Genomic DNA, 21636 nt, shown 5'->3' on the forward strand with positions numbered 1-21636 from the left:
TATAGAACCCCCAGACAATTTTAAAGATGGAACATGAACTTTATTGGCTCTGAAGAAGGTGTTAACCTGTTTTCACCGAAACGTGCGTAGGCCAGCAACACACATCTGTGAAATCCACCTAAGAATTACGACAAAAAAACGATTATTCAAAACCTAAAAGACGGATACATGTTTGTGTTTTGGAGTGCACTGATATAAGGCAAATTGAATTATTACAGTAGGGTTTTCACTCACGATGTATTTTCTTTGTGAACTTGTTTGTCTAGTATGATAGTTGGCATGTATGAGATGTTTGAAAGGTGAGAATGGATGAATGACAGAATGTTAACTATTTTTTCTTTTTGCTTTGGGGGTTATTTACATACAAATATATGTTCAGAAAAGTGAAGTAATGTCTTTGTCCTTCATGAAACAATTTAGTAATGTGTTTTAAAAAAAAAAAAATTGTAAAGAAAGTGTAAAAATATATGGAAAAAAACGAAATATACAAAAAACGTGTTTTTGATAAATAAATACAATGCAAATGAAAGCCATTTCCCTCCTGTGTATTTATGCTGTACAGTGAATATTGTAACTAGAGTTATTCCCATTTTTCAAATTAGATAGGCCGGATAAGAGGTTGCTCTATTTTGTAATTACTGTGCATCTGCACATCCATCTTACTCATGGTGGTTTTTGTGTTTCATATGTTTGTTTTCCAACCATTCATCCTTCTTCCCTCCTCCAAATCCAACCAAGAAAGAGGAGTGGATGCATTGACTGATCCCCAACATTGTCTCTTAGTACAATGACTGCACTCATCAGTAGGTTTATTGATAAGCTCTTTGTGGACTTAGCTGGACCTTAGAAGAGCAAGGCCATGACTTTGTGGAATCAAGCTCTTTCAAACTAGTCTGTATGAGGACATTTGTGCCCATTACATTAAAACCATTGCTGCCTCCATGGCTCTTCCTGCAGGCATTCCTATAGCTAACATCTTCTGTGCCTCTAAACAGTTACCATTCGCCAAGCAAATGTCACGTGATGGGTACTTTGCATATCTTTATATTTTGGGATCTTATTAGTCACTGCACTAACTCCCCAAGTGGGCTGTAGGGTAATGTGGAAACCACTGGAAGATTAAGGACCCACCAGAAATATTGTTTGCAAAGATAAGTAACTTTTTTTGTTGGAACTTTCAGAAATCTGAAATCTACAAGTAGGGGGCATCAGAATAAAAGTAACATTACAGTAACAATATTCTTTTGGAAACTTTATCTTAAGCAGAGTCCTTATTATCATCCCTTCTAACATATTCTCTGCTACCCCAATCTCTAATCTACTGTTCTTACTCTGACAACTGGCGATCTCTAAGAAATTAGTTCAGGGGGAGACAGCCAAAAACTCACCGGGGGCAGGGAGAGGAAGCCCTGCAACGAAGCCGCCACCGCCACGAGTCATCAGCTGCTGGGTCCTGCGCCGTCGCCCCGGGACCACAACTCCCGGCTGCCACAGCGGTGGCGCAGCTTGGTTGATGCACTGCAGCGCCAGGAGGCGCAATAAACAGCGCTCTGCCCGGCGGAGCGGGGGGGACAGCCAAAAACTCACCGGGGGCAGGGAGAGGAAGCCCTGCAACGAAGCCGTCACCGCCACGAGTCATCAGCTGCTGGGTCCTGCGCCGTCGCCCCGGGACCACAACTCCCGGCTGCCACAGCGGCGGCGCAGCTTGGGTGACGCACTGCAGCGCCAGGAGGCGCAATAAACAGCGCTCTGCCCGGCGGAGCGGGGGGGACAGCCAAAAACTCACCGGGGGCAGGGAGAGGAAGCCCTGCAACGAAGCCGCCACCGCCACGAGTCATCAGCTGCTGTGTCCTGCGCAGTCGAACGGGACCACAACTCCCGGCTGCCACAGCGGCGGCGCAGCTTGGGTGACGCACTGCAGCGCCAGGAGGTGCAATAAACAGCGCTCTGCCCCGCTTCGCGGGACGCCGAGCTAAGCTCGGGCAAAGGGCGGGCCCTCTGTGGCCCTCAGTGGACCGATTAGGACGGGACGGGGCACCCCCCCTTGACACTTCTGCTAAAGGAGGTATAGTGTACACACATTATTATTTCTTTCCTTTTTCTCTGTAAACATAACTATTTCCACTACGATCATGCCCTGTAAGAGGGTAACTAGCTCACCTGCGTAGGGGTGTCCAGGTCAAGCGGTCCAAATGCAGCAAACGATTACCACAAGCTCCCTGCCTAATGTTCATTTGACAGACATAAACTGCCCTTGCTACTCTCCATCTAGTACGCTATCTCCCCCACTAAACTCCCCAAGAATGCATAACCTGTCCCAGCGGGATGAACTCAACAGTCTATGCCAAACAAAGTATGTTAGTGTGGATGCACCTTCTCTCGCCAAAGGCACCTGTACTACAATTACTAAAGGCAGTACACAGGAATCCCCCTTTTTATTGAACAAAGTCAACACACAAGCCTCTGTACTCTCATGGTTATTACCCGTCAATAGAAAGCATGATGAGGAAATGCCGAAAGGACTCAATCCAAATCTCATAAACCATCTGTAAGCCCCGCATTGTCTATTCATAATCTCCCTACCACCATGGAGACTGATGCCAATTTGGATGAACCATTTTCTTACTCCCAGATCTCTCTTCTGACTCAGATTGAACAACTTGTTAAAACCATCATCTCCCCACTAACAGAAAAAATCAACGCTATAGGGGAATGGCTCTCGGGTCTAGAGAACAAAATCCCAGCCATCCTGAAACCCATCGATAATCCAGTAACATCGAATCGACCCCAGCCAACCACCACCGTCCCAACAGCTAAGCGAACTGCCATCCACAAAAGCATTCAAGTCACCGTACAATCCAGTACAATCCCAGAATCAACTGCTCCCAAAGCTCCTTTGAAATCTGTTAAATCAAGGCCCTCAGAGGTCAAGACAGTACGCAAAGCACCATATATACACCTCCCGCCAGAAGCTGCGCCATACGTGTCCGTCCTCTCAGGAGTTCCAGCACTTGCGATGGGAAAAGCTGAAAGACAGCAGGACCTATTGAACAAAGTTATATTCTGGATGGGTAGAAATAGACCCCTACCAACGGACAAAGACGGCAGAATCCTGAGTGTGAGAAGGGTGGGCTGGTTGGGCCCACTACCAAAAAACATTGCAGGGGACTTGGTATTGGTTAGATTCAGGAACCACAACACCGCTCCATACTTAAGATCTTGTCCACCCCAAGAAGGGGATGGCCCAATACATATTTGGGATCTACTTGACTTTTATCCCTGTACGCCAAATATCCCCCGGTTAGGACCAACACCAGCCTATCACCAACCGTTGGGTGGGGAAGTCCAGGTACCCAGTGGTATTAGTTTCTCTGTTTCTAACAGATTTGATCCACTGTCTACTCACCTTAAGGACAAACCTGTGTATCTTACCCCAGATAGGGATAAACCCCTTGAATAACATGTCACACCACTGAACTCCGAGGTTGAGGTTATGTCTTTTTTGAAATTGAAGTGATGTTACTCTTGATTGCACATATTTATTAATATTATTTTTATTGACTGTCATTTTTTCTGTACGCTTATATGATTTTAAAAAACAAAATCTAATAAAGCTTTCAATCAAATCATATTTCAGGGGTGCAGGAGTGTCTTATGTCTGAGAGCCACAAGACGTGTGCATTTTTTTTCATCATTCATATTTTTGAAGTCTTTATTGGACTATAATTAGTTGAAGGAGTGAAGATGTAGTGATCAAGGTGCTGGTTCTAACTTCTTTCTGGCATAATCATCATCCTGTTTCATACATAAACTTCAGACCTCCTTTTAATTTTAATTAACTGGGAAAACAGTAGGTTGTTTGTATTCATGGCAAATGCCTTATTCGATGAGCCAATAAACTAACTAGTCACCCTTCCATATAGAGTTGGCTCAAAAGGAAAAGGAAATCGGAAGGCTGGACATAGGTGAGAGAGATGAGAAAAGAGGAATTTTGATGTCAAAAGTTTAGGTAACCACCTTGTGGATTTCACACCCCTCCCAGTTTTTAAAATAAGGTAGAAAAAGTAAAGTGTGAGATAGAAGATGTATCATGCGACAACACTGGTCTGAATTAGAATTTTGTGCTGAGGTGGTGGGGTACTAGAAACAAACTACACCTTCAAGGTGTGTGCACCTGTCAACAATTATTCCAAAGATGGTTTATTTGCATCAATGAATAGTATCAGCTAGAAGCATTTTACACTACATTGTCTTTTCATTCTGTTTCTGTGTGAGCCACCTATGTGCTCTCTCTTTCAAAATTGTACTTTCTCATACCAGGCCTTAAGATAAGAGGTGAAAGGACTCAACATTTGGAAACCCTAGGGGTTTTTCATTTTGAAAAGTGAAAAGGGATAAATCATATTGTCAGGTTTCAAATTGAAAACAAAGCTCAGGCACTAATGTTTTATCTTGAGTTTTGAATACATCCTGAATATTAAAATATTGATGTACAGTAAGGACCGCTTGCATGAGCAGCCTCACCACAGACTATTGGCTCTATAAAGCCAGGTTAGAGGACGTATCCTTGGTTTGTGATTAAGAAGATCACCATCACTGTGTCTTGTTCTCCTTTGGGGTCAGCACAGCTCTATTATGAGCAATAAGTAAATAACTATATTTGCAAACATTTAAGTATACTATGTGCTTACCTGTATAGGGATAACTGGCAAAAGAAGGTATATATTATTATATGATTCTGGTCTGGTCTGGAGTGATCTGAGGTCATTCTGAGCCTATATGGTTTATTTTGTTATTGAAGAGAAATATCACTTAATCTGTGTTCAGAATGTGAACATCATTGAAACTTTCTGCACACGCCCCTCAGTAAAGGGAATTGGCTTGGTCTAGATTGGAGTTAATGTCTTCCATTGTGACAACCATTTTTCATGGTGATAATTTCCAGAGCATTTGAAGAAAGAAGAGAGTGAACCCCCTTCATGTTCAGCAGTTCAAGAAATAAATCCTGCAACTGACATCCAAAGGGACTCGATGATTTAATGTTATTTTGTCCTCAAAGTTTATTCCAAAACTCTTCACATTTGTATAGTAGTGCATGAGAGGTAAACAGGGTAAGTCAACTTATTGAAACTACATCAACAAATAGCAGGAGGTGAGAGAGAAATACTCATCTTCCCCCTTGGTATTTTATGTTAGATTAGGTTATTGAGTTTTTTATTGCAACAAACACTTGCCCTAAGAAGTAGCTGTGTGAGGGGGCTAAGGCGGACCAGCAATCGAGGTGAAAAGGATAAGCGAGAACTGGGAAATCAAAACATCCATGTTTTTAATCGCTTTTTGAATGTCCCAAAGTTGGAGATTAATCTAATATTTTGTAAGAGAAAGTTCCAATGATGGGATATCAAGAAAGAAAATGAGCGGTCACTCATACTAGCAAGGCATATCCATGTGTTAAGCAGATAAGTATTAGTAGACATTAGAGCCCTGAAAGGAACTTTTTTTTCTGCAAATAAGCTGGGTTAGCAGAGTAGAGGGCCTTGTGTGCACATGACATAGCATTTTAAAGACTGATCGCTTACGTACTGGCAACCAACAATTTGGGCATGTGTTGGGTACATGTAGGAAAGATATGATCCTATGCTCACACAAGGAGAATGCTGTATACAGTGATGCTTACAAACTCTCTTGCTGATTGTTGGTCTATTTTAAATAACTATTTTAGCCGTTTAAAGGCCTCAAAGATTTTACCCCACAAACAATTTCATATACTACTTTTTAACAATGTTCAGAAACTTTATAAATAAATACATCATGAAGTTTATGATGTGATTCTTATTCTTTTTAATTCAATGATTTAATGTATGTTGTGAGATATTTTCTCCTTGTAAATGATCATGTTGATCCAATAAACTTCTGCTACTGGCAACCAGTGTAGTCTAATTAGAGTTCAGCCTGATGCAGTTCTGGAGGGTGATTATTATTACTTCTGTATTGCAACTTTCATAGATTTGCATGCTTAAATCATTCTTTGTCGTCGAGATGGGAGTCCCCGGTACATTTTAATAGCAATGCAAAGTAAACATAAACCAGAAAACGACCTACGCCTCTTAGTTTTGTAACATATCATAGTCATTTTTGAAAAAGAGATCAAATATAGGTTCCAACCAATAAGGTTGCCCTATCCTACAGAACACTCCTGAGCGAAGCTCCAGTCCTTCAGATTTTCTACCAAGGAGCTCTGTTCAGTTTTCTTCATTCTACAATTCTTCAAAGTCTTTATCTCCAGTTTTTCTTCTGGATAGAGGATTGTGGACTTCTAGACACTTGAGGATAACTCTTTAATTCCTTTTTTCTCTCCTGGTTTTGCTATGTTAGATTAGCAAAAGAAGAGGCTCTTCAGGTCTTGTGCTAACTGCTCCAAGAAGAGGCTTCATTCTGATGACCTCCCATAAGAACTGCGTATATTGCCTTTACCCCGACCATAAGGACAAAAAATGCAAAGTATGTCACAGCTTTTCAAATAAGACTTTGAGGGACCGTGAAGGGCGTCTACTACTATGGTTCCAGAGGCTAAAGGCTAGAAAGGACCCACTTTCCAGTGATGACAGTGAGGAAGCGTCATCTTCCCCTTCCAACAGGTCTTATAAGAGAAAAAGATTGCCTCACTCTCGTTCTTTAAGTGAACGACCTAGGAAAGCATAAAAAAAGATTACACATGGATCCTACAGGCGCAGCACTTAACTCTTCAAAATTGCCTCTCAAACAGCAAAAGGAGGTCAGAGAGCGTCAGACCAAAATTATCCAGGTCTGCACCACCTACACCACCCCCTCGTGGGAGGCATGCTTTTAAAAACAGGACAAAATAATACAACTGACACCAGAGCACACCTCCCCATGTAGGGTGATTCCATTGGTTTAATCTCAGCACTTAGAAGAACAGAACTCGGATGAGGAAGGGTCCTTTCGGATATGCTTACAGTCCATCAGAACTGTATGTAAAGTGCCATGAAGAAGAGTATGAGGATCAGAGTTATGTTCCTCAAAACCAATATCACCAACAGTCTCAGAAAGAGATGGTCTGGATGCCATCCCAGCTGATGAAAGATTTAAAGTTCATGGTGTTCGATGACAACAAAAGATTTCCGGCAACATCCGCTTCTACTGCTCAACCTTCACCTATCCCTCCATCCACTCCACAGCAAACTCTGACATTATTACCTACCTCTACACACCATTCACTATAGTCTACTCTCCAAGAGCCTGTGACTTCTGATGATGATCACAAGGCGGGAGAACTACGAGACCCTCATCAAGAGTGGTATGATTATCTCATATCCACACTATAATCTCCATCACCAGTACCAGTTGATTCTCCATCTGAGGATATTGATGGATTCCATAATTTGCTTGAACAAGCAGCAAAGTGCTTTGACTTGACCGTGCCTTCCCCACAAACATACTGTTTCCTTTATGACTTTAAGGAACCCTTTGCGAAAGTCCGTGCAAGTGATGCCCATTGTGGGTTATATCTGGGAAGAGGGCCTAAAGGTCATGAAGACTGCAGCTTCAATAACGGCAATCCTTCCCCACCTAGAGAAAAAGTGTAAGGGTCTGCAGGACGCTACTGCTAGTCTTACTGGTCACCCAAACCCCGACTCCATTATTTCACAAGTGGCATAATGAAAATGAAAGAATTCATCTGCATCAATGACAGAGCCTTTAGGCAAAGAAGGCAGGCACCTTGACGATGCAGGGAAAATATTCTCTTCTATGTTAGCACTCATTATTAAAGTGGTGAACTCCCTTGCAATTTTGAGTAGCTTCGACCGACAGATGTGGTGCGATCTGGCACCGTACCTAGATCAACTCCCAGAGGAGAGTAAAGCGGAGGCCAAAAAGATCCTCCAGGAAGGAAAGCGCACATCTTAAAAGGTCATCGACTGTGCCATGGACATTGCAACCATGGCTTTTAGATCACTTGCAGGAGCAGCTGTTTTACACCGAGAGGGCTGGTTTAGAGCAATATCCTTCTGCCCCGAGGTCCAGAGCAAGATCCTTGACCTCCTTTTTGATGGAGAAGCTCTTTTCGGCATACACTTCCATGAGGCGCTTCAAAGTATCGAGACAGAGTCTGACGCAGCTAAGTTGCTGGGGACACTTCAGTATCGTAAAGTATCCTTTTGAGGAGCCCACCAACAATATTGGTACCCCTCTTACACCTCCTTGTCACAACCCTACAATCCGCATTACTCCCAACAATTGCCACCACCAGTGGCATACAGCAGGTCTACTCCAAGAGGTAAAGCAGGACGACAAGAAAAGAATTCAGCTCGTAATCAGTGACCACTTTCAGGCTCCTGCTATCCATCATCCCTTAATGATCAAGTTTGGCGGCAAAATATCTGCATTCCTTCTGATAGAGACTACTAGCCGCAGATTCCTTAACGTAGAATTATCCCCCAGGCGTGAGACTGGATCCGGAAAACCTTTTGCCACAGCGTCCCTCCGCGCCGGGGTAGGGGGCTGCATCACGCGACCCCGCCCAGGCATCGTCCGCGCACGTGACGTCAGCGAGGTCACATAAGCCCCACCACGGTGCGCCTACGTCAGTTTCTTCCTTTTCTCCGTGCAAGGCGGATCCGGTCTCTGTTCGGGCCTGTTTGGGCCCCTTTTTTCTCCCTAATTGGGCTAATATTTGGTGAACAGTGTATGAATGCCTTTGGGCTTCAAGACTTGCACGAAGTGTGGGCATCTTATGTCGGCGACAGACCCTCACCTCATTTGTATGTGGTGTTTAGGGGAAGATCACGGCACCACTGATGTGAGGCGTGCCAACAGTTGAAGCCAAAGTCGCGGCGGGAGCGCCGGATGAAAGTACTCTCGGCGCGTCTCTCAAGTTCCGCTTCATCCCCTCGTTAAGTCTCAGCAGACGATTTCAGATACGGCTGTTGTCGGCGTCCTTGTCCCTCTCCGATGTCACGAGAGAGTCGCTCCCGGGTGGGTAAGTGTCGCAGTTTGTCCCTGGGAGCTGGTGTTTGGCCTGCCTGGGGCATGGGCTCTCTGCGGGGGATGCTGCCCCACGTGTCGTCCTCCTATTCACCGTTTCCCGGTGAAGGTGCATTGAGAGTCCAGATGGAGACATATGAGGCGGCCTTGCAGGCCTCGCTGGCGTCTCCTCCTCCTTCCCCTCCTGGGGCGCCAGCGGATCCCTTGCATTGCGTGGGGCACTCCCTGGCGTCGCTGGCGGCTCGGGCCCCGGCGCCGACTCATTCGTCTCCAGACTTGGAGGACGTGGTGCTGTTGGGGTGCGGCCCTTCGGGGATCCCTCCTTCGGACCACGGCGCCTCTGCCTTGCTGCAAACTCCTGCAGGAGTCCCTGTGGTATCGCAGTAGGTCGCCGGGGCTCGGGTCGCATCTCCGAGCTCTTCTCGGTCCTTGGACAAATTGGTCTTGTCTAAGGCCGAGGTAACGCCGCTATGGCGCCGACAGCTGCTGGACCGGGCGCCGCCACAGAGGTCGGTGGACCCTCCTCGTCCCGCTCTGGGTTGAGGCAGGATGGGGACCCCTTGTCCTCCTCCGGGCCTTTCTCGTCCCTCCACAAAGGCGGCTGCCTCGTCGGAGGCGGAGGTTGAGTCGGCTCTGGCGGGGCCGCATGGATCGCCGGACCACCTCCGTCACATGCTGAGCAGAGGCTGGCGGAGGGCTTCATGTCACTCACCTGGTCCCTCTCTTTCCTCCACGCAGGCGGCTGCCTCGGCGGAGGTCGAGTCGGCGCTGCCCCTTGGGCACTTCGGATTCGGCCATTCTCCGGTCCTCGCCGCGGTGTGGCTTTGAGGAGCCCTATCTGGCGTCTCCTTCGGCACCGGATTGTGCTGCCGTCCTGCCGCAGGCTGCGGACACTACGGCGCCAAACAGGCGACGAGTCGCAGATTCGTCTTTGGACGCTCTCTCTTCTCAGGAGGTTGGGTGCATACTGGTGTCATCCTCCCCGGATACAGGTCGCCGCTTGGTGGCTTTTTCGCCGGCGTCATCGAAGGGTGACTCTCCGCCATTCCTAAGGCCAGGGTGCTTGCCGGAGGAGCGACAGGTCCCCCACTTTTCGGTCCCTTCTGACTTCCAGGTCTGGCCTTTGCCCGCCCCGCTTGGCTTCGGGGACGGCCGCCTTAGTTTACCGCCGTCGCCCACGGAGGAGCTGTTTTCTCAACCGCGGGGCCCTACGGAGACTGGTGCTGCCTTCGCTTACGTGGTGTCCATGTCTGGGCATTCTACGCATGGGTGAACCGGTTGCTCATTTTCCTGGCAGACCATCTCTTGGAGGTTCTCCACCAGGGCTCTGGTGGGAGGAAGCTGTTGCTTACTTTTGAGGGTTCGCTTCTTTCTTCCCTGACGGGGGCCTGGAGGCCCCCTGCCTCAGGGGATTCTGTGCCTCACCACCTTCTGCACCGCCACCTTCCGGGGCCACGTGACCCGGTATGTTTTTCCCTCCACCCCTCTGCCTCAAGTCCGCTTTTGCGGACTGCTTTTCCCTCCCTGCCGCCATTGTTGACTCCGCCATCCACGGAGGCTCGCTGACTGGACTCTTGGGGGTGCCCTGCGGGCCGTTAACAACTTATGTGTGTTGGATAGGGCCACCTCTTGATTGTGGAACTAGGCTGAGTCCTTGGGATCCGCAGCTTCACAGGAGATTGTTCATCTGGACTTACGGCATCATGCGTTGGATGGCTGGGAACTAGCGGCGTTTATTCTCCGCTCCGCTCTAGACATCTCAGAGGTGCTGGGCAGTGCCATGGCTTCCTCAGTCGCTCTCCGTTGCCATGCTTGGCTTCGGGACGGCTTGTTGCCTGAAAATGTTCGGGAGCGCTGATTGATCTTCCAGTCGATGGCACCCTGTTGTTCCATGCCCCCGCGGACTCCTCCATCCAAAGGTTCATGGCAGGGCTCAGTCCTCCTCCTCCTCCTCCTTATCCTCTTCCCCCTCCTCAGTGATTGCTGAGTTGAACTAGTTCTGGACCTTCTTTTGGGCCGGTTGCCCTTGCTGTGGAGTGTTTTTTATGGCCACTCGAGTCCTCCTTGCTGAGACTGTGGCGTTGTTGGCTGCTGGACGGCCCCTTTGTTGACGGTGTGTTTTTGTTGGAATTGTCTGTACAGACTTGGCCTCAGATTGATTAGGCCTTCTGCTTCTCTTGGGCTGTTTGACAAGCCTTCCGCTGTTTTTTTTTTCCCCGTGGCTCTTTCGATCCTACCTCTGCTGCAGACGTTTCTTCCAAAGAGGGTTCCCATGTCTTGGGACTTACCTATGTGGGTAGCTGTTATATAGCTTGCATTCTGCTAGGGAGTTAAGGTCACCTTCGGACCCATGCTCTCTGTGGCGTTTACGTATGTTGCTATTGCTTCTTTAGGCCGTGTGTGCGGACCCCTTGTAGTCTAGCCGCAGATTCCTTAACTTAGAATATCCCCAAGCGTCAGACTGGATCCGGAAATGTTTGCAGCAGCACCTCTGCGCGCCAGGGGATGGCGCCACATGACCCCTTCTTGCCGTCATCCACGTATGTGACGTCAGCGAGGTCATATAAGTCCCTGCCGGCGCGCTGACATCAATTTTCTTCTTTTCCTCGTGCAACACGGATCCGGAGTGAGTGGTTCCTCTGGCCTGTTTTCAGGCCTCCTTGTCGACGCTTCGCGTCAGGAATAGTGTGCAATGCCTTCAGGCTTTAAAACTTGTAATTCCTGTTCGCAGCAGATGTCCGCGACGGACCCGCATCTTATTTGTATGTGGTGCCTGAGCCAGCACCATGACTCCACGGACTTCGAAGCCTGCCAACACCTGAAGCCGGAGTCTCGGCAGGAGCGCCGTATGAAGCTTCTCTCGGCCCGGCTTTCCCTGTTGGAGTCGTCTCGCTCCCCGAACTCTTCATCAACGCCAGGTCCCTCTACTGTCCGGTTCTGCCGTTGTTCGCCCTCTAGGATCCGAGGCCGGCGTTCGCCACTTGGTAAGTCGAGGCGCTTGTCCCCGAGGTCTTCGACCTCCCCTTCTTCTGTTGTCAGGGGCACTGTTTCCTGGAATATTCTGTACGTGCATTCCCGACAGTCGCTCCCCCTCAACCTGCCCTTTCCGGGTGTGAGGGCGACTAAGGCCCAGATGGAGGCATATGCCGTGGCTCTGCAGGCCTCCCTTGGGTCCTCTCCTGTTCCTGGGACGTCCTCGGGCCTCTGCTTCTTGTGGGATCATCGACTGACTTGCCGGCGGGTTTGCCTCTGGCGCCCATTGAGCCTTTGCCCCACAGGAACGTCAGAGATGTGGTGTCGTTAGGGTGCGGCCCGGTTGGGTCCCTCTCTACAGTCCGCATGGAGTAGTTTGGACGCGGCTCACCTTGGTCCCTCTCTACGACCCACGGTGCCTCTGCCACAACGCATAGCCCCGCTGGGCTCCCTGTGGTGCCGCAGGTGGTTGCCGGTGATCATAGCCCTGCCTTGAGCACACCCCAGGCCCCAGGCTTCCGGTCAAGCAGCCGCGTCTTTTCTCCAGCAGCCTGTCATGGATGAATATGCTCACAGTTTATCACTTCATAAAATAGAGTGAGGATTGAAGTTATTTACCTCCAAAATGATTAAATCATAAGATGTTCATTCCATTAGAAAAGCAACCACCTAACACAACTATTTACAAGAAGGAGTTTTAATGGAATACTCCAAATACAGCGAAACATTTATTTATATACATTTGTACAATATTCACAGCGAACGGTAAAGGAAAGAGCTGGTGCTTCTATAAGGGTGCCAGAAAAAAGAAGGAGAAGGTAGTGGTTTGAAAGAAAAAGGGGTGTAAGCCTCAACTGAAAAGTGACATAAAATTTAGGTAACTCAAGAAAAAAAGCTGGTTTTTATCCAACGTGTTAAATAAACAGGCCACAATTAGTATTCATCCAATTTTTAAAAACAGTTATACAGTCTTGACTAGCATGTATAATGTTCGGGGAAGTAGTGGTCCTGGTCAATGAAAGGGAGAGCGTCGACGTTTCGACCCGTCTTGGGGTACTAGGGTAACTGGGGACCTCGACCTGCGGGTCTTCCTCAGGACGTAAAAGGCAAAGCCTTTGTACCGTGGCTAAAACGCTGTAAGCCCAATTTGCTTTCATGGGAAATTCACAATCCTCACACTGACGGGCCAGCCTCGGAGTACACGCCCGTCAGTGTGAAACAACCCGCGTGCACGTTTACCCCGCGGACACGGCAATGTTGTGTGATTGACAACCACGTATGCCCCGAGTTTGGCGAGTTGCTACCAACCTACAACCATTCGCACGTACAGTCTGAAATTAACCTTGGGGACACCGCCAACTCCCGTGAATACGTCGTTTGAGGGAGAAACTGGATTATTAGAGAACCAACAGATGCCAGTACGAATCCATATCTTCACTTCATGGTGACACGTATACATGAACACTTTAAGTAACAAGCAAGTCTGCGCATGAGAACAGCATCTCCACTGCTTTTCTTCACACTTAAACTGTAGTTTTGTAGTTTTGTCGGTCTACGACCAACAATTAGGAGTGCGACTGTGGCCATTCCCTTCACGTCTTTCGAGAAATATGAGGATTGTGAATTTCCCATGAAAGCAAATTGGGCTTACAGCGTTTTAGCCACGGTACAAAGGCTTTGCCTTTTACGTCCTGAGGAAGACCCGCAGGTCGAGGTCCCCAGTTACCCTAGTACCCCAAGACGGGTCGAAACGTCGACGCTCTCCCTTTCATTGACCAGGACCACTACTTCCCCGAACATTATACATGCTAGTCAAGACTGTATAACTGTTTTTAAAAATTGGATGAATACTAATTGTGGCCTGTTTATTTAACACGTTGGATAAAAACCAGCTTTTTTTCTTGAGTTACCTAAATTTTATGTCACTTTTCCGTTGAGGCTTACACCCCTTTTTCTGTCAAACCACTACCTTCTCCTTCTTTTTTCTGGCACCCTTATAGAAGCACCAGCTCTTTCCTTTACCGTTCGCTGTGAATATTGTACAAATGTATATAAATAAATGTTTCGCTGTATTTGGAGTATTCCATTAAAACTCCTTCTTGTAAATAGTTGTGTTAGGTGGTTGCTTTTCTAATGCAATGAACATCTTATGATTTAATCATTTTGGAGGTAAATAACTTCAATCCTCACTCTATTTTATGAAGTGATAAACTGTGAGCATATGATTGATTGATCCAACCAATAAGTGCGGGTTGGGCCATTGTTTTTGATAATACTGACTACCCAGGTCCAACAACCGTTGTGGGTTACCCCATTTTCTATAATGGCTGTCATGGATGAGGCAGAGTCGGCGCCCAATACTTGCCTCACCGGCTCCGGCGCCTTCTCCGTCTTCGGATGGGGAGCTTGTCATAGTTTTGGCGCCGGAAAGTGCCGACTTGACGTCGGATGCATCCGACTCGGCGACTGACGAGGCACGGTCAGCTCCGACGCACGTCGTTTTGGCGCTGTGTCGACGCCAAGTTCTGGACTCTTCTCTAGAGGTCTTTGGAGAGAGTTCAGCGCCACCCTCTTGCGCGGCATCTCCGGAGGTATTGTTGCCAGTGCCCCCTTGGAATTTGTGGAGCCTCCTCAGGAGCTCCCAGATCCGGCAGACTCTTCGCCTCCCCAGGAGCCCCATCAGGACCCTCTTTCTGCAATAGGGCTCCCTTAAGTGGGGTTTTGGTCACACCCTCAGTGTCTTGGGAGGGTCTTACAACCCTCCCTCACTGATGAGTTGTTGTCCGCTCCGCAGAGGGCTACCGAGGCTGGTGCAGCTATTTTGAGAGTGGTATCATTGGCCACCCGTATTTTAAACAAGCAACCCCCTTCTGCCCCTTTATCTGTAGACCCCTTGTTTGAGGTCCTTCACCATGGGTCCGGGAATTTGGAGCCGCTTCTGCCCTTTTAGGCTTCCTTTTATGATGCCCTTTTGGGTACCTGGGTCCGGCCTGCTATAGGTAACCCGCTGGCTCATTCAGTTTTGCACCGCCACCTCCGCATGATCCTGTTTATCTTTTTGTGCATCCTGATGCGCAGGGGTTTGTGTTGCAGACTACCTTCCCTTCCCTGACCCCTCTGGAGTACAGATGGCTTGAGTCATGAGGTAGGAACATCTTTGCATCCACTAGTTCGGCCCTACATTCCTTAAATAGTGTGTGTGTTTTGGCTCAGCTACCTCCCTGCGGGACTCTGCTTGTTTTTGCCACCTCTGAAGGTGCTCGCGTTGATCTCCTTCACCTCCTCCGGGTTTGCTGCAACCTTGCTGAATTCATAAATCTGCTTCGCCTTAGATACTGCGGATTCTTTAGTCCGAGCTATGGCTGGCTCTGTTGCCTTAAGGCGTCACGCTTGGTTGCGAGATAGTGTCTTCCCTGAAAATATTTGGGAGCGACTTGTTGACTTACCCTTTTATGGGGTTTTGCTGTTTGATGCTCACGCCGAGTCGGCGGTTAACCGGCTCCTTGTGGGCTTTTGTCCTTTTTTCATTTCGCATCCTCTGTGTTTAACATGGGCGGTGAGCCTTACATCTTCTTTTTCTGTGGTCAAGGGTACCATTTTATTTGCATCCCTTGGATGCGTTTTGCTTTGAGCTGCCTGTTGGCCTGCTGTAGCCGTAGTCCACAGATTTCTGTGTCTGGTCCTCTGACTGTGTTATTGAGCCGATGGCTAGGGCTGTAATGTCATACGGCTCGGAACTCATGTTCACGGGTTCAGTTTGTTACTGCGCTCTTTTAGCTTGGCTAAGAGGTGTTCCCTGTTGTTTGGGTAAGCATACTCCATGTGGGGTACTTGTATGCTATTATATAGCTTTGCTTATCTCACCTGGGCCTGGAGATCCTGTTGACTCCATGCTTCGCCTATGACCCTGTAATTGCTGATAAGATGAGGTCTCACTTTGAGATGTGAGGCCTGAAGGTTTAGAGGCTTGAAAGCAGTGCTCTTAAGGTTAAGCTGTACTGGTTAGATGTGATTAATTATGAATTGTAAATGTATTTATCTGAAAGAGACTATTAGTTATAGATTCCGTTTTACATAATTCGATACAGATCCTCCGATTCCCTTGTTTAGAAATGAACCTGACCAGTTTGTCTCGGGCCCGGCCGGGTCGGAATTATCACCGGCTCAGCGCCCTGAGGAAGTCGTGGAAAGAGTGTTCCAAATGCGACGAAACACGCGTCGGCTCGTTTTTCTCGAAAATTAAAGACTGAACAAATTCAAAATTCATCAAGAATCATCTCTGTATTTGTTGGCTTGCATAATGTACTATATATGTCTACACTAACAGACTGTTATATCCAATTTTTGTGTGCCTAGGTTTATGCTCGAATTATGTATTTTACCTAGTGTGACATATGACATTTTCAACCTATAAACAACCTCCGTCTGTTCTCGAAAGGGCTGGACATTTTTGTTTATCAGTTTCAAACAGAACTGCTATACTTAACTCCCAGATCATGCTGGTTTTAGGTGTTCCATTCTAGCTTTAGTATGCTACAAAGAGGTCATTGTTCTCACATTCTGTTTCTGGTATGTTGCTCTTGATGGAAGAGATGATCGCCAAATTCATCATCAATGTGTACCAGAGAATACAAGGTGGTAACAGTTTACTTAAAAAGTCTGTTTTGTAAAAGGGAGAGTGGATACCAAAGTATTTTGTATCAGTTAGTAGACAGGAGATATGTTCATGTATGTAGCATAACAATACGTATTTCTTGAGACAGCTTCTAAATGTAACATGAATTGTTTTTTTGTTTTTTAGTTCAACCATTAGGCCTAAATTGCCACCTCCGTTACCGCCAAAGGTAAATATGTTTTGTGATGATAATTCTCATTAATACTTTTTAATGTACCTCATTCAGAATGTGATACCTAACCATAGCACATCATTCCATGTCTCTATTGCAAGATGGATGTAATAATACATCCTGTACTTTTTGCCACTCAAGCCCTGAATTTGGATTCCACATTGTTATTCCCTGGTCTTAAGGGAATAAACTACATGTACACAGCTAGGGTTTCTGTAGGTTTCATAATGCTTGAGTTCCAAAGTTTCCGACCGGACTGTAAAGCAGCTTGGGAAGAAGTGGGCATAACTAAGTGCTATATCACCTTTATCTACAGCACCTAGTTATTTCTCTGTCTCATTCCAGCATATACGTTTTTGAATAAAAATTGGTGGGGTAGTAGAGGGGCAGTCATCTATCAGCTTGAGGATATATGTGTATGCAAGTGTGTGTATGTGAGTGGGGTAACACGCAGGCTGAGTGGGGGAGGAATGTGTTAATAAGTGCTTATAAGGGTTTGAGTAGCCAGTGAGGAAGAGGTTTAAAGGTGTTCTGCACAGTATCACCTCCACTGGAGTCAGAGATCATGACATACAAAGTGGGGCTAACTTGGGAAAGGGGTAATAAGACACATGCCTTTGGGAAGATCTATTTTGTTTTTCATTGACAGTATTACACCAATGGTAGTCCCTTAACCACCGTCCCCCACCCTGCCAAACAAGACCCACTTTACGGCCTTCAGGCACTATCTTTCTCACCTTCCTTAGCACCAACTAACACAATACAGAGATTTTGATGATTACTGCGCCATAGCAGTTGCCATTGACACAACACTGATTGTTGTAGTTGGCATAGGTGTTGATTATGCAGCTGTTCACTTTCTTTACTTGTAAACAAACCGGGATCATGTACCTCAGCTCAATAACCAAAGTCGGACCCTTCATTTCTAACACATACAGGTTCACCTGACCAATCCCAATTTGTATCTGGCCTGCGTGGAAAATTAAACAAAGTCTTACTTAGTGTTTGAAAAATATATTTGTCTAATTGTTCTTTATGCAGTGTTACATTTGTCAAACCTTCTACATAGTGAATGAGAATGTGAAAAAATACAAAATGGAATTATCTGGCGTGTGACGTTAGACTGTGATTGACCTACTCCTCGAAATGAGCCTATACTACCCCCACCTGTACCTAAAGTTGTGAATTAATCTGTTAATGTGCTTATGATGAAGTGCTGATTATCTTGTGTATACTTGTCAGCAAAATATTTTAAACCCCTGATCTCTTAGATGGTATGATTATGGCTCCAACTATTTTTAGTGTTACATTTAGCTGTCTGTTGCTAAGCTATAATACCATCCATCATTTTCACAAAAGGGCACAGCATATCGCAGATGGTTACATATCTGCACACTGTTCCATTCACTTTACATTTAGCTGTCTTTTAAGATAAAGTAGTTCCTACAATTTTGTATGCATGTAATAGGTGTGCCACCCTGTAGTTTATAATTGATAGATATTCAGAAAGCAAGCCAGATGTGTTAGTATTTGTAAGACTTGTTGGATGTGTTCCTATTCCAAATCGGTCTGTTGAGTAACTCAACAAATTTGTCTTTAGAAGTATCTACTAATTTCAGTATTTGCTCAATAACTCATATTTTAAGTCTAGATTCAAAAGCACCATGATACTGATTGACTCGTATTGGTTAGAACTTGTACCTAACATACATTGCCTCTATGCACCTCTTCTCTTGTATGTACTTGAGAAGATTGGGATTTAGCAATGTCTTAAAATTGCAACTTTTCGCTGTTTCGTTTGCCTGATTCTTTGGCATAAGTTGTCTCAAATCATCTGTCTTCCTGCTCTACATGAATGTGAACAGTGATGGGCCATCCTGGCTGTTGAATAAGGGTATTTGAACCTCAATCACAGTGTTTACCGTTGTCTTCTAAAGCTTTGAATAAAAAGGAAGGGTTATTTATTTATTTTTATTTATTTAGAGAGTTTTATATAGCGCGAACGTGACCCTTGGGTATCAGAGCGCTTCACAGACAACTTGACATTCTGTCGATATGTGATTCACAAAAAACATAACATTACCATATAATATCATAGTGAGGTATATCAGTGTCGAGTGGCTACATTCACATAACATAGCATTACAATATTATAATGAGTGGTAGATAAGTGTCGAGTTATATAGTAAATATTTCCCATTGTCATGAGGTAGGTTAGGTGTTCGTCGAGATATAGAATCCATAGTGCTATTCTGTGGTAATGTACTTACATAACGTAGACATTGCCTCATAATATATTGAGTGAGGTAGAAGTGTCGAGGCTTAATTCACTTACCATAACATTACAACTTAATATATTGAGTGAGGTAGATAAGTGTAGAGCTATATAATAAATCTTTCCCGCTTGGATGCGGAGGTATAGACTGAAAAATATCCTGGCATATATATACTACGATTTGTAAGGGATAGTCTGTATTCCTGTCCAGAATGTTCTGCATTGTTCATAAACAGTGTGTTCTTCATCCCGGTTCCGGGACTCTATCACCTCCAGTTCTCGTGGTGTCTTCATTATGTCAGGAACTTACTCATTAGGAAGATCTTAGTTTCTCGTTTGAATGTAGTTGTGTTTGTAATTTTTCTGATATTTGGCGGGAGCAAGTTCCATATTCTGGGGGCTGCCCCTGTGAAAGCTCTGTTGTACCTTTTCTTTTTCCTGAAGATGGGCGGTTTCAGCATTAGCAGATTGGCGCTCCTTACCGGCCTTCCTCCTCCAGACAGCTCGATCTTCTGGGCCAAGTATCTAGGTGTTCTGTAATGAAGGCTTTGTGGGTGACGCATGCCATTTTGAATTGGATTCTGGCTTCGTATGGTAGCCAATTTAAAGTTTTTAGATGCGGGAGATATGGTCGAATTTCCTCGATCCGGTTATAAGTCTTGCTGCCGCATTGAGGCAATCTTTCAGCGGAGCCGTGGATATTTTTGGAAGGCCTGCTAAGGTTGTACAACCGTATTCAATCCTTGAGATTACTAATGATTGTATTGCTAGTTTGAGATCTGCCGGTGAGATAAATGGTTTCACTTTCCTTAGGTAGTTCAGGTGAAAGCGAGCATTCTTTGCCATTGAGTTTAAATGCGCGTTCATGTCTAGGTTCTTGTCTAATGTGATTCCTAATGATTTCGCTGAGTCTACTAGCGTGGGGGTACAACTTAACGCTGTGATCAGTCTGGTCCATTCTTCCGCTTCGGAATATTTCTTAGGAGGTGAGATCAATAGGAATTCCGTTTTTTGTGCATTGAGCTTCAGGTGATTACTTGTAAGCCAAATAAGTGCCTTTTTTAATGCCTCATTCAAATGTCTTCCAGGGATTCTATCTTGCTGTATATTTGCGTGTCATCCGCGTACATATGATAGGCTATGTTAGCGTTTCGGAGGATTTCTGACAGAGGTTCGACGTACAAGTTAAAAAGAGAGGGTGATAGTGTCGATCCTTGGGGGACTCCGATTGAATTAGGACATGATGTGGATAGTGTCTGGTTGACCCAAAATCTTTGTGATCTGTTATGAAGGAAGGATTCAAACCATTTCAACACCGTTCCCGTCATTCCCATCCTGTTGTGCAGTCTTTCAAGTAATTTTTCATGATTTACTGTATCGAATGCCGATGAAAGGTCAAGAAGGACTAGTAAGCACGTCCTATTGCGGTCAAGGGCCTGTATTGCGTCATCGACGATATGTAGGATCGCTGTTTCCGTGCTGTGTCCTGTTCTGAATCCCGATTGACAGTCGTCGAGTAACCTAAAATTTGCGATGTGTTGGCTCAGTTGGTTTTGTACGCATTTCTCGATTAGTTTGGCCATTAGTGGGATATTGGTAACTGGGCGAATGTTGTTAGGATCTGCTGGGTCCACTGTTGGCTTCTTAATGATAGGGACAACTTGTCCCATCTTTAAGCAGTCTGGAAGAATCCCTTGTGATAGGGAGGCGTTTATTATTTTTGTCCATATCGGGATGATGATGTGGTTTATTTTTTTGTAGACATTTGGCAGGGGGTGGGTCATTATAGTGGTTATTCGGTTTGATTTCCGTTAGTGTTTCCGCTATGATGGTTTCGTTATATAGCTCAAAAGTATCCCAGTGTGCTTTGTTTTTTGCTTCATTGTGGTTGAGTGTCGGTATGGTAATGGTCAGACTGAGTGGTTGTTTGTGCAGATTGTCCGCTGCCGTCTTGAGCTCTGTTTCCAGCTTGTTGGCCTTCTCGGAGAAGAACTCTGAGAATTCTTCACAGCTTAGCTGGGTTTTGGTGGTTTCTTGGGCTGATTTTGCTAGTTTGTTGGATTGCTGTTTTAAAATTTCAAATAATTTCCGTGGTCTGTTTTTGGCATTGTCCAATTCTGATCTAATATATTCTTTTTTGGATCTAAGGATCTTTTTGTTGTATTCGTTTATGATTTTTCTCAGTGCTTTAAGTTCTGGTGTTGCCGGGTGTTCTCTCCATTTTCTTTAGGCCATTCTTAGTTTCCTTCTATCCGCGTTCAATGACTCGTTAAACCATGGGTTCTTGTCCTTTTCAGAGACTCTTTTCATTTTTAGTGGCATGATGTTGTTAACTATTTTTGCTACTGTTGTAGAGTAGTGCTCTGTTAGCTCATTCACATTCCTCAGGCTGTTAGGTGGCTTCAGATCTTTCTCACATTCCTCCACTAATCTCTCCACATTTGGCTCTTTCGTATCCCGTGACCACTTTTTACGTTTAACGGGCTGTGCTGTCTTTCTCCTTTCCAGTGTTGGAATTAGGAAGATGATGACATG

At 45.7% G+C, this 21636-nt stretch overlaps 1 protein-coding gene across 8 annotated transcripts in view; it reads left to right on the forward strand.

Annotated features, from left to right (window-relative positions):
• Positions 1-21636, forward strand: part of MAP4K3 (mitogen-activated protein kinase kinase kinase kinase 3) — a 1209829-nt gene that overhangs the window by 565943 nt on the left and 622250 nt on the right. For all 8 annotated transcript variants that reach the window (XM_086927230.1, XM_086927231.1, XM_086927232.1 and 5 more), the window contains one exon: positions 16781-16823. In XM_086927230.1, the coding sequence (XP_086783356.1) occupies positions 16781-16823 (43 nt within the window). The remainder of the gene's footprint in view (positions 1-16780; positions 16824-21636) is intronic.

This window comes from Lissotriton vulgaris, chromosome 6 (assembly GCF_964263255.1).
Source record: "Lissotriton vulgaris chromosome 6, aLisVul1.2, whole genome shotgun sequence".
Lineage (NCBI taxonomy): Eukaryota > Metazoa > Chordata > Amphibia > Caudata > Salamandridae > Lissotriton > Lissotriton vulgaris.